At 49.1% G+C, this 13,514-nt stretch overlaps 1 protein-coding gene and 1 long non-coding RNA gene across 6 annotated transcripts in view; one reads left to right on the top strand and one right to left on the bottom strand.

The window, feature by feature from the left end:
* The window catches only part of Synj2 (synaptojanin 2), a 97,156-nt gene that overhangs the window by 39,265 nt on the left and 44,377 nt on the right, over positions 1-13,514 (bottom strand). For all 5 annotated transcript variants that reach the window (XM_085687729.2, XM_085687735.2, XM_048420415.3 and 2 more), the window contains 2 exons: positions 10,086-10,311; positions 2,814-2,897 (listed from right to left, as the gene is read on the bottom strand). In XM_085687729.2, the coding sequence (XP_085543855.2) occupies positions 2,814-2,897; positions 10,086-10,311 (310 nt within the window). The remainder of the gene's footprint in view (positions 1-2,813; positions 2,898-10,085; positions 10,312-13,514) is intronic.
* On the top strand, positions 2,895-4,540 carry LOC146895788 (uncharacterized). The gene is made up of 2 exons (XR_015001269.1): positions 2,895-3,081; positions 3,982-4,540. It is a non-coding gene; the product is annotated as an uncharacterized LOC146895788 (long non-coding RNA).

The following is a 13,514-nucleotide window of genomic DNA, read 5'->3' as shown; positions in this document are numbered from 1 at the left end:
TCCCTTGCAGGGCTCATATTCCCTAGGACAGCCCACTCCCCCAAGAAAGCACTGAATTGGAATTTAGAATACACACCATTCCTCAGTACATCTGGGCTCGTTTTATCCTACCTAAGCAGGAAGAAAGGACAAAATTGGAAATGAAAAAAGACTGGGGAAATTGTTAATCACGATATATTGTATGAGAACAGAAAGTATTTTTAATAAAAGTGGGGGGAGGGAGAGAGAGAGACAGCCAGAACCAATGTTAGCCAGATAGCTGCTACTGAATGGAGACCCCATGGAGAGCTGCCCCCACCTCTCTGGAGATGACATCATCTCTTTTTTGATGATAGATGGCATTTAGAGTATTAGGTCCCAAAGATAGCAAATCCCAAATAAGACTATGAATGCTAGGCTTTTGACCTGTGTCTGAAGACACCGTTGTGCTTTGCCAAAGGACGAGTGTTAGGACTCTAAAAGGGTGGTAGAGCTGCCGTGATCCTGCTCCATGTCCATCTAAGACACAGCCATACCATGACTACACAGGCTATGTCAGCAGCACTGGAGACCAAGTTAATTTATACAGGTAGGAGATCAATAGGCTATGTCTCGTGTTTTAGATGAAGGAGATCAGAACACTGAGAGGCCTAGCAATCAGACAAAAGATCCTCAAAAGAGCAGGAAGATGTTGGAGACGGCCAAAAGGAAAGGACAGAACCCTAAAGCTTCCCACACAAGAGCTTCAAGAGAACCATGGAAGAAAAGAGAGACTTGCTTCACAGCATCCCCGAATGTCCTGGAGGGACAGGCAGACAGACAGTGGTCTGGTACAAGGAAGATTCTTCTAGTCATCAGGACCCCCATTGGACCTGGAGCATAGCCTCTCTCTCAGAGGTCCAGGAGAAGGGATCCTTATAGAGCTGGGAGACTGAGACCAATTTCAGAGTCCTGTCAATGTTCTAAGGCTGCCATGATCAACCTTTCGGTTTCTGATAAGTTTTGCATGAATATAATGCAGCCTCCCAGATTCCTCTGTGTACCGAGTTCACTTGACCTTTGTGATTCCTCACACAGAGCTCAAAGGAACCCACATCTAGAGAAAAACACATTTCAAGCACCTTCAAACATCCTGGGCTATAAAAGGAGCTGTCCCAGGAAATGCAAGTTCTGCGGGAGACAGATGGGGTGGGGCTGCAGGTAGGCAGGGCCTTCCGCTTCAGTCCTGACTCCCAGATCTGACTCTATAGAGATGGGGTAGGCTGAGGGTTCCCGTGGCCTGAGGTGGAGCTGGGAAGAGGGTGATGACCAGCGGCGTGGGTGTCCTAGCAGTGGTGACACACTTCCAAGTTTGAGGCAGGGGTGTGGCTCAATGGTAGAGTTTCTGCCTAATCTGCAGGAGGCCCTGGATTTGATTTGCACTAGCGAAAAACAAAACAACTATTCTAAACGGAGATTACAGAGCTTGTTACATACTCTATAAATGCTAAGATTCACTGGCCTGTATACTTTAAATATGGAGTTTCTGCTAGGAAGGGTATATACCCAGAGAGGTGTTTAAAACACAACAAGACCTCTAGGAGCTTGGGCATTGGTGGTAAAGGTCTGTAATCCTCACACTTGTTAGGCGGAGGCAGCAAGACTGCCACAAGTTCAAGGCTAGCCTAGGCTCCACGGTAAAAGGAAAACAGCAACAACAGCAACAAAAGACCCTTGGAAGGCCTCCATGGGAACTTTCTCCTTACAAGCAAACCCAAGCTCAAGCGTTTGTTCTTCTGCCTCTCAGCGCCACTGGGCATCTTCATTCCCCTAGAAAACGGAATATCAACAAATCCTCACCCCCACCCCAGAACTCAGAACTTGAATGAGATGCTCCATCCATCCATCTTACTCTAAGGGCTGACAGTGGTGTGACCAGTGCTGTCAGCACGACACAATGTATTGGCAGCTCTGGGAACAAGTCCAGGCTGGGCTAAGAAGCTGAGCCCAAGACCGGGCACTGTGAGCCCTGCTGTGTCAATCATTCCTGAGAACCTGGCACATAGTGCTTTTGGCCTCTTGGGCTGCTGGCTGATCACCCAAACCTCATTCCACAAGAGCCCTGGGTAAGAGAAGCCAAAGACTGAAGACCCAGGGAGAAGCTTTCTCGGGCACTTTGGTCATGCAAGGCAGAACCAGACGGAGCAAGGAGAGGGAGGAACCTCCATTCCACTCTCCCCAGATGTACCTTGTCAGAACCCACTTGAGGGAGCAGCCTGCCTTTCAGTGACAACAGCTGTGTCCTTGGACCGTGTCCCCAGTCCCTGAACTCTTCTCGGGACGCAGAAGCCGAATCCCCCTGGCACTGCCCAAAGCTGTACTGTGCATGGCAGAAGGTATTTTTAGAAATCACGGGAAAGTTCTGCAATCCTCACGTGGCCCCACACAAGCACCGCAGAGTGCCAGACCCATGATGTGGTCACCAAGGCTCCAGCAGACCCTCCGGAGCCTTCTAGAGGATTTCCAGCTGCCAGATATGTTACCAAAAAGCTCAGCTTAGGATCCCACTGAAGCCAATCCCACCCAAGCACTCTCAGGATCACCTCCTCACAGATCCCTCACCACACAACTGATATATAAATGGCTGATATACACACAGTCTTCAGACCACAGACTACATCCAGAGTACCCGTGAAACTCTCTCTCTCTTCACAGTTTAGCTCAACACAACTGGGCCAAGGAACGAGACCATAAACGGCACCAGGAAAGAAACGTTTAAAGAAACAAACTCCAGTTACTCAAAGAGACCAGCAGGGCACGGACACCGTGGAAAGTCTTCTGTGTAAATTACCTACCTGAAGCCCCGGCTGCTCCCAGAAGAGCGGAACAGAGCCTCGGATCTGGACAAAGGACGATACTCCATCATCCATGTAAATTGTCTGCAGCACAAGGAGACAGAAAGAGAAAGGGACTCTTCAATGAAACTGAACGTCCTGGTTTGTAACGGGATCCGGTGCCTGTGACCTGACACCAGCTGGGAGGGTAGTCAGTGGACTTTGGTGCCCTCTGCTCTCTCACCTGGCAGGACTGGAGCTGCTCCGACGTCACCCACCAGACAGTAAGGTATGGGGGCTAGTGCCTGGCCTCTGAGGAGGGGTCTGCACTCTGACCCGCCTGCGTAGGAGTCCAGGACACACCCTTACCTAATTACCTAGCCTGCATTTCCTGCTTTACAACCAGAAGCAGCTGTGCTGGGGGTTTAGCTAAGACCTTCCCGGAGGGCTCTGTTTTTACCTGCTCAGTAACTAAGGAGCTATTGATAAAGGACTGACCCGAATAAATCGAATAAATCGGCGCTACTGAAAGTCCTGCTGGCTGCCACTGGTGAACTTCACGGCGCAGGCCAAGACTCAACTTGAACTTGTCTGCAGACCCAGCCCTGCGCCACAGTGTTTTCAAACATGCCACCAACTAACACACACACACACACACACACACACACACTAACTTTTACAATACACAGACACACACCCCCAAAGAAATAAATGCTGCTTAAATTCCTGGTAATAGTCCCTGCTGACCAGTTTTGTAGTAGCCTACCTGCTTCCAATGATAGAGGAGCCAATGTGAGTTTAAAGGACACAAACATACAGCCCCGAGCAGGCACTGGGGGTGGCCTCAGTGGTTATCAGATGGTGGCCTTTATCTGTGCAACCCTACCCAGGCCTGGCAAGGCCACCATGGGCGCCGCCGTGAGTCCTTTCCATTGCTCTTACAGGGTAGCTTTCCACACAGGCTAGATCATGCTCAGATGGCATATGCATTAGTAATTCCTCAGGGGGAGGGGGCTGGACAGTGAGCCTTGAGGTTCTCTGGACGACAGGCATGCCATGAGCCTGGTATCTAGGCTATAAACGTAATTCTAGCCTTAGTCTCCAGAGGAAAATACACTAGGTTGTCTGTTTCTCGGTATTGGCTACCAGTGAATGTGTTACCTCTATTATTCTATTTGCTACACTGCAGGAAAGCTTGCTCTCCCGTGATCAAAGACACAGGACTGACTGTCCCTAACAAAGAAACCAAGTTAGCTAACATGCTAACATGAAGACAACCATTTACAAGGCCAGAATCTGACCTAAGCTAAGGACGCTCAATGCTTTTCTCTGATGATCTTGGACTTTATACACACTACATTCTGCCTCCACCTGGATCCCTCTGAGCTCAGTGCTGGAGGCAGTGTCTGGGACTCCTTCTCCATGGGGAAGAGTTCTCTCTTTCTCCCCATAAAAATCATCTGTATGTGTCCCCTGCCCCATCACCATCCAGTGTATAACCCAGTAACCGGCACAATGTTGTTCCACAGGGCTTCTATGCTGGGTGAGAGAACAGCCTCAACACTCACAGGGCTGCCTCCTCCCACAGGAGCCATTTTCACAGGGCCTCTGGAGAGGCCCCTGTGCCCAGCAGTGCGGCTGGAGAGGCCCCTGTGCCCAGCAGTGCGGCCTAGGCACCTTATTGAAATGACTTTATCCTGCCTCCCTCTCTAAATGGATTAAATGTCACTTGGTACCCAGAGAGTAAATTTAGGTGCGTTCTCTCCCAGACTAGAGTGGTCACTTGGAAAACGTCACTGGTGTTTGTGGATGAGGCCACTCAGAGCCAGGAAGGCTGAGCAGGGATAGGTATCAGGGCAGGTAGGGCCAGGCTTCAGGAAGGAGCGGGGTGGGGGGCAAGAACAGACAAGATAGGGAAGGAGATTAGGGAGAGTTAGAGCCCTGGAAGACGAACAGGAACCCCAGTGCTGATGCCATGGGGGACCTGGTACTGTGCAGTCAGGAGGGCCACCCCAAGCAGCTTCTTTCACGGAGGGCTGAGAATGGAGAGCTTCACGTGAAAGGCTCTTCCAGGATTCTACTTCCAAGTGCAGTATTTACAAACCCATGCCTCCCCACTGGCACCCTCAGGAGAACACACACAGTCACCTTAAGCTCCCTTCGTTAGGTGATGGCCTGATTGTCAAGAGCCAAATATTTATCATGCACCCTTTTGCTGACAGGTTGAGGGACTGAGCTTTGTTTTTCTGCAAAGTTGAGTCACTGCTGCAGATGGAGCCAACTGGGTATGACTCACAGCCGAGCTGGAAAAGGAAAAAAACAGGCTTCCTCCCAAGAAGCCAGAGAAAGCATCTACCACATGGACACACAGTGTGTATGCATCCACATGTGTATACATGCCATATAAACATACATACATATACACCCACACACCCACAAGTATACAACATATATAACTAATATACAATGCATATACATGAATGTACAAACATCAACAAGCACACACTGTATGGGGCTTAACACATACAACATATATAACATATGCACGCACACACACAGATGCATGAACACAGAATGTATGTATAGACATGTGCATGTGGACACAAACTTGTACACACACAACACACACACAAGCACACAAACTGTTTACAAGAACTCCACTCATTCCTCAGGAAAATGTTAAAGCAAGACAAAAGTAGAAATCCTACAACAGGGCTCACTCTCCTCCTCCATGAGTGCATGTGTGTGTGCGCGTGTGTGCATGTGAGTACTCTCAAGCGTACAGGAAGATGTCAGAGGACAACTTGCAGGAATCTTCTACCACAGTGGTTCTCAACCTTCCTAATGCTGTGACCTTTTAACACAGTTCATATTGTGGTGACCCCCAACCATAAAATTACTTTTGCTGCTAGTTTATTTCTGTAATTTTACCATTATTATGAGTTGTAATATAAATATCTGTGCTTCTTGATGGCCTTAGGGGACCCCTGTGAAAAGGTCAGTCCTTTGACTCCCCAAAGGGGTCATGATCACTGACTGAGAACCGCTGTTCGACCATATGGGTTCTGGGGCTTGAACTCAGGTTGTCAGGCTTGGTGACAAGTATCTTTACCTACTGAGCCGTCTATCTGGCTTGTCACTCTTCTCTCTGTGGTTCCCCTATTTGTTTGGCGAACGATGCCTGTGTCAAGCATCCGAGTAACAACTGCAGGACTTCACCTAAAACCGTAGCTTTGCTATGCTCTAGCAGGGTTCAGACCAACAGCAAACAGGGTACCAGTATCAGATTCGCACTATCTCACTAAGTTCCCTTGCCTGCTGGGGTATGACACTGATGTCATCAATTGCTGCTCACACCATTGCTGAGTGACCAGATCCACAGCCTGCCACTTCTTCACTGACAGGTGGAAGAGCCAGTAACACATCTCCTGGCTGGAGACGGACCCACTTTGAACTGTTGACACTAAGGCCTCTGAGCACAGTGTACAATCTGCCATTTTACCACAAGTAGTGCTACACGGTTCAGACTCCAGGGCACATTTTGAGCTGCCCCATCTAACCAGGCTCCTATGGAACCACCACAGTGCTCAGTGGGTAAACCTCTCCCAGGCCAAAGTGCAGGTTCTATCGCTCATTGCCCAGTGCACCTCTTACTTCTCCCGGCTCAGCAGATGTTGCAGGCCACAGCTGTGGCACCCTCAACCTGGTTCCAGTCTCCTGTGGTCATCAGAAGCACCTCCATCAGTGGATGACCATGAGGAGCCTTTGCTAGGGAAGCACCTCCAGGAGGGAGGAGGCCTTCCTGTTTTACTTCTGTTGTGTATACACACACACACACACACACACACACACCTGCATGCCAGGGTAGGGGCAGCGGCGGGGCAGGAGGTATCCTATGTTACCGGAGGCCTGAACCCCACTTGGGCATGGTAAAACGATGGGAAGTAGAGGTCCTACATTGGGCACTCGGGCTAAGAGGCCCACAAGCAGACCCTGCTGAAAAGCCAATAGCTCATTTCTCAGTTGCCATTGACCCATCCCAGAGGTCATTTCCCAGTTTCACGCAGTTAGTCTGCCCTGAGGTTCTGGCAGCTTGAGCCAGCCTGGGTTCCCGTGCCCCATGTGGCCTGTCGCCAGAAGCAGCTTCAAATGCACGTGTTCAGCCAAGCCTTGCTCTGGGTTTAAGATCATAGTCCTCGCGTCGGTTATGTGTCTAGTGAAAACGTTCTTGTGGGGTTGAGTTACACCCTCTCAGCTGCCAGTTGTTCTGGCCCGACAGCAGATGGTAGTGTCTGTCCATGAACAGCCCCTGCTACAGGGAGTGAGGTCAAGAGAGTTTATAGAGATGCCAGCATGGCCCAGAGGAGGAAAAGGGAATTAAAACACAACACAACACATACACACACACTGGGAAGACCACAAAGGCTTATGGGAGCCAAGAAATCCCTCCTCCCACCCCAGGAAACTGGAAGCAGCAAGCCCCTATGGCTTGACCCTCTTAAAAGCATATTAAAACTTAATCCCCACCATCAAATGGTGATTAGCACCCTGCCTTCACGGATTGATTAATCCACTCCTTCAATTAATGGGTTACTGAGTTATTTTAGGAATTGGTTTTCACATAAAAACCATGTTGGCTAGGTTTCCTGTTGGCTGCTTGTCACTCATATGGTGCCCTGTCTCTCAGGACGCTTCAGCAAAGTCCACACCAGATGTGGGCCCTCGACCTTAGACCAGAATGGCAAACCAAAACAAATCTCTTTATAGCATACCCAGGACGTGGTATTGTGTTCCAGCAGCAGGAAATGGACTGAGACTGGCTCTATATATCCCTGGGAGTATGGCTAGGCTGTTCTCATCTCTAAGGTCCAGTTGGGTGGGGTTGCCCCAAGGTGGAGACCTAGGAGATACACAGCAGGGTTCTTAATCTTGAGTAGTAACAAGGAACATATGATAAAGGGACAGATGAGTCACCAGGTACCCTAAATGACATAACCAGAGCAAAAGCCCCAGCCAGAGCCTGTGGAAATGCTGGCTTTACTTAGTGAGAAAAGCAAAGATCACGGAATTTCCCCTGCAGTCAAAGCACTGCCCTTAAGCGGGGGTTTATGTCCCAGTGTTTATGGGTTCAACTGTGCCCCTTCCAGAAACTGTATGTCGCATGTTAAAGTCCTAAGCTCCAGCACTTCCAGCTGTGACCTTGTTTGGATAGAGGACCTCGGTGAATGTAGCTGGATAAGTGAGACCTCCCCGGAGGAGGCTGAGCCCTTTGATCCAGTGTGACTGTGACTAGATGATGCTTCTGGGAGCCACTTACACGGGAACCACAGAAGCTGAAAGAGTCAAGAATGGATCCTCCCGAGGGATTTTCAAGAGACTATGGACCTACCTGACCTTGATTTTAGCCAGCCAGCCTCCAGAACTGTGAGAACAAATGTCTGTTGTCTCAACCACCCAGTGTGTGGCACTTCATTACAGCAGTCCCGGGAAACTCACTGGGTGCCCTCTCCAGTGTCCTCTCTTAAAGGACAGGGCAGTTGTTCCCCTGCCCTCTCTGATGTCCTATTTTAAAGGACAGGGCAGTTGGTCCCCTAAAGATGTATTTTATAAGATACAATAAGAAGCCACAGTGTTTCTAAGCTGGTTGAAAGCTAAACATTTGGGGCCCACCACCACCAGGACCAAATAGTGGCCGTCTTCCCTCCGAGTGGGTGGAAAAAAAATGCTGGGCTCATGATGTCCTCTTGACCCAAAGACGATCTCTGGAAACCAGTTCCGGTACCAAGCTCAGACTCTGTGCGTGCCAATCTGTATCAACACTGCTTTCTACCTGGGGTATCTTGTCCAGCTCATGACTGGCAAAACGAAACAAAAACCAAAACCCCATAACTCTGTCAGAGAATGGAAAGGTTTGAGGGAGAGGATACCAGATAAAAATAAAGATGATGAGGCAAAGAAGATGGACACAAGAACCTTGGGGGCCATTGTCACTGAGAAGACATGAACAGGAAAAAAGAAAATGGCTTCCACGGTGGAGCACGTATTCTCTCTTTCTTCAACCAATCATTATTTAATAGCCTTGTCGCATTCAGAGGGGCAAAAAACCCTTCCCCAAGATAGTAATTATACCCACAGATCTTTTGAGGGCTCCTGCTCACTGCATGAGGGGCCTTCCCCTTTGGTGACAGTGTTTCTGAAAACCGGACCCCCACACTGGTTTGAGCTGTCACTGAAGGTCTGAGCACGCAGAGGTTCACGTGTGGTGGACAGTAACGTGCACATCTGTGCTGAATTCAACTGCTGCCCTCACAGGGCACCTCTCACAGGCACACCGCGGCGAGCACCGCAAAGCTGCAGGAACACACAGGAGAACTGCAGCCCAGAGTGGAATCACACCTGGGCCTCCCTGGGGCTTTCCCTTCCTGCAGCTGATCCCACCACTCTTCTGCAAGGTGGCACTCAGGGAGCAAGTAAGAACAAACAAACAAACCAACAAAAAACCAACAGGTGCAAGACAGCGTCTCTGGGAGTGAGAACAGAAGCTAGGAAAAGAAACTAAGGAGGTATTACAGATGGCTCTCCTCCATGGGCGCTGACAGCAACTGCTCCAACACACCATCGCCCTCCCAGGCTCTAACAGGCTCTCAGGATAAAGTTATTGCTGATACAGAATTTTAAAAAAAGTGTCTTCCTCCATTACTCTATTGCATTCTTTATTTACCCTAAAAAGACTTCCAACTTGTATTGGTTTGTCAACTGCTCCTGGAGTAAGTGCTACTCTCTATGGCTATGGCCTCCACTCTTGAATCCTTCTGCTTAAAATACATTAGAAGGGGTGGGAGACGCCTCAGCTGGGAAAGTGTTTGCCACATAAGTCTGAAGACCTGAGTTCAATCCTGAGGTTCTATATAAACGCTAGATCCAGTGGCCCATGCTGGTCATTACAGCTCTCGGTAGGCAGAGTCAGGAACATTTATAGGACTTGACGGACAGTTATTCTAGCCAAATCGGTGAGCTCTAGGTTCAGTTATAGGTTCTCAGGCACACTCATACACACACACACACACACACACACACTAAGCAAATACTACTTTTCAGAATGAGCTGTGAATCAAAAAGACAGACCAGTCAAACCTGAGGCAAGTTTCAAGTAATGTTCCAATTACACACACACAGGAAGAAGCAATGGTCAGAAACCTGGTCACATGCATCAGGGTCTCTTCCACTGACAATAGAAGGCACGCATTCGTTGGAGGCATTGACTCTGTGCCAGGGACGGGCCTGGGTACTCACCTGCTCTGTCTCCACGAAGTTGGACACGTGGCCATCGTCGTTCACACCACGGGTGAGGAAACGAGCGCCTGCTCGTTCACAACTGATGCGAGAGATGAGGCAGGCCTTGGCCTGCTTGTGGGAGGCATACACTGTGCGGATGGTCACCAACCCACAGATGACTTTCAGCAACCAGTCACAACAGCTCACCTGGTGCTGCCTCAGGGGCACATGCAAGAGCTGGTTCCTGTAAAACAGACCCACCTTTGGGTCACCCTACCAGGCACTATAAATGCTGCACCCAGAGCCAAGTACTAAGGAGCTCTCCATAGACCCCATTGCTCCAGTAGACTGTTACATGCAGTTTCATCCAAACGGAAACATTATGTCCTGGATGGAAACTCATTAAGCCTCGGGAAATTCTAAAGGGAGACTCTTCAAAATTTAGAAAATTATAAACAGAAATTCCTTAAGCTAAGGAAGTAAACAATTCACAAGTCTCAAGAAGTCCCTGAAACTTAACAGATTTATAAGGTCTTTTTCATCATAAGGTTATATAACCAGCAAGGACTGCTAAGAAGAGGAGATTCTGACCTGTGACCTGCCTGCAAATGTGCAGAGAGTTGCACAGGGTTCTGGCTTTCATAAGTTCTCACCCCCACTGGAGTGCGTGTCCTGTAATGCAGCTGCCTTTGAGTTGTCCAGGCTTCTTTAAGTAATCTCTAACCCACAGTCCTGCAAGTAACCTAAGTGAGCTCAGTGGTTCACCAGGTTGTTCTTTGGTGGTGTTATTATTCTGGGCTACTGTGAGCTCCTTATCTAAGGTGGAGAGACATTTTGTCATGTCTCCCAGGAAGAACTATCACCCAACAGAGGCCAACAATGACTGCTCTCCAGCGGGTCCTACAGTTGGGACATATACACTCGGAAAGTTCTGTGCTTCCGAGACTCCAGATGGCAAGGCCAGTGTGACATGTACAGGAGGAAGAGGCCAGAAGTCCTTTCCTTAAGCTACTACCAGGTGACAGTAAGGACCAGAGGGAACAAAACTGGAAGGGAAGCCACCCATTCAGGGACCTTAAGAAGAGCTTGTTTAGAACTATGTCTGCCACATTCTTTATTAGAATAAAACATTTACTCATGGGTCTGAGACCTGGCTCAGTAGTTAAGAGCTTGTGCTGCTCTTGCAGAGGATTCTAGAACAATCCCCAGCATCCACATCGGAAAGCTCACAACCCCCGTAATTCCAGCTTCAGGATCCAACTCTCTCCCCCTCTGACCTCTGTGGACAACTGTGCTCATGTGCATACATATACACATAACTAAAATCAATCTTTACAAAATCACTCATGTTTTAGCCAGCAGTAGTGGCATTTGCCTTTAATCCCAGCATTCAGGAGGCAGAGGCAGATGGATTTCTGAGTTCAAGGCCAGCCTGGTCTATAGAGCGAGTTCTAGGACAGTCAGGGCTACACAGAAAAAACCCTGTCTCAAAAAACATTAAAAGAACATTACTCATGTTTTGATTAGTAATAATACTAGGTAAAGATAAAATGACATAAGACTATATTAAATATGCATGCACTTATACACATTACACATATGCACACATGCAGAGTGAGGTGAATATAATGAAAGCACTGTAAAGAAATCCAAAATAAGTTACTAGGGATCAGATGAAAATAAAAGTTGGTCAAAGCTCCAGTATTTCTTTCCCCTCCACACTCTTCAGATTGTTCTGGGCTCTGGAGTCTGTGGTGATTGTAATGGTTAAAACAGGACACATCCCCAACCTTGATACGAGGGTTTGTCCCTAGCCGTATTGCATCTTGTTATGCCGTGTTCAGCTGATATCACCAGACCTGCTTTGTTCTGAAAGGAAATGGAGGAGCAGTGGATCTGGGGTGAGTGGGTGAGGCTGGGGGGAGGAGAGGGAGGGGAGGCTGAAGCCAGGATATATGAGAGAAAAATAAACAAGCAAATAAAAAAGCAAAAAGCAAGCAAACAACAACAACAACAACAACAACAACAGACACACGCTAGAGTCCACAAAGCAGCATTCCAAAATTACTGGCATGGACTGGTCTAATCCATCCATCCGTGTGCCGCCCCATGTGGAAGGCATTATTATCAGAAATCCTGTTTAATAAAACTAAGACATGAGAACTAAAATGCTTGCCCAATTCCACAGAGTTGGCAAATGCTGTGTGGTGTTCTAAAGCCAAGTCTGAGAGTTTGATTTTCCTGACTGATTCATTGATTGGTTGACTGTAGCGCGAGATAGAAGAGTTGAGTCCTCTGTCACCGCACACTCCAGCTGTCCCAGATGAAAGCCCTACAGGTGCACAGGGCTGAGTTATCCTCCCACCCCACCCCCCATCAACCAGCCAGCCTCCCTCATACCCCAGAGGCCTGAACAGTGCCAGTCTGAGACTTGTCACCGGGGAACTTTCTCTTGCAGGGTCTGGAACAAATCTAGGTCACAATGGCCTATTTGTTTAAAAAAAGGAAGCCGTTCCTGCCCTAGAGCTCAATTCCCTGGTGATGTGTTTGAGTGGAGGATCTCTGTGTTTCAAAGCCTTTGCCCTGAGGCCAGCTTCTGGGAATGTGACCACTGCCAGCCACTTGCATCCAGCCAGTCAGCCCTGAGAGCCCTGCCCACCATCTGGATTCCCACAGGTGCAGCACTGCTGTGTGTGCAGATGGCTGAGAACCAAGACCTCAGGAAAACAGGCTGCTTTCAAGCCACTCTCTGGGCTTCAGACAATAAGCTACTTTAGTAACATTTAGTAATACTAAATGATCGGCTAGCCGTGCCACTATGTCCCCTGTCACTGGGGGCACGGGGAGGAGCCTCTGTCAACTGGACAGCGCTGGTCAGTTTACTTAAGTGGCTCTAGGGAGGACAGCTTAGAGCCCAGGAAGAGGAGATCTGAATCTTTAACGAGTGACAGCTTTGCACTTCCTGCCAGGCCTCCAGTGCATTAGGAAGTGACAACCACTGGGGCAGGATGACCCCACTGCTGTGCTCTTCCCTGTGCTCACCAGCTGTACCTACGTGGACTCCATCTGCCTCCTGCCATGGCTTCCAGACCTCAGCACGACACAGTGGGGTTGGGTGATCTGGCTGCGGCCACTCTGCCTGCTGACTCCGATGTGGTCAGCTTCAGGGGCCGAGGTGGGTACCCACCTGGTGCATTCCACAGACAGTCCCTCCTCCCAAGTCCAAATCTAGCCTGGTATCTGCTTCAAACGGGGCACAACAGCGCCTCCTCCTCTCCTCCACACCCTCTCTGCCTCACCTCTTTACCTCTCTGGCTTTGTGCTGTCTCACATCTGCCACAGAGCGCTCAATGGGAAAGCAGGAACGCAAGTGCTGGGGTGAGCCGGATGCCCAGGGTCTGCTGTTTCCAGGAATGCCTCCACCGCGTTTGTGTTCACAGATAGCCC

The sequence above is a fragment of the Myodes glareolus genome, chromosome 1 (assembly GCF_982192425.1).
Source record: "Myodes glareolus chromosome 1, mMyoGla1.1, whole genome shotgun sequence".
Classification (NCBI taxonomy): Eukaryota; Metazoa; Chordata; class Mammalia; order Rodentia; family Cricetidae; genus Myodes; species Myodes glareolus.
Note: the sequence above shows the minus strand (reverse complement) of the source record. Positions and strands in the feature narration are given on the sequence as shown.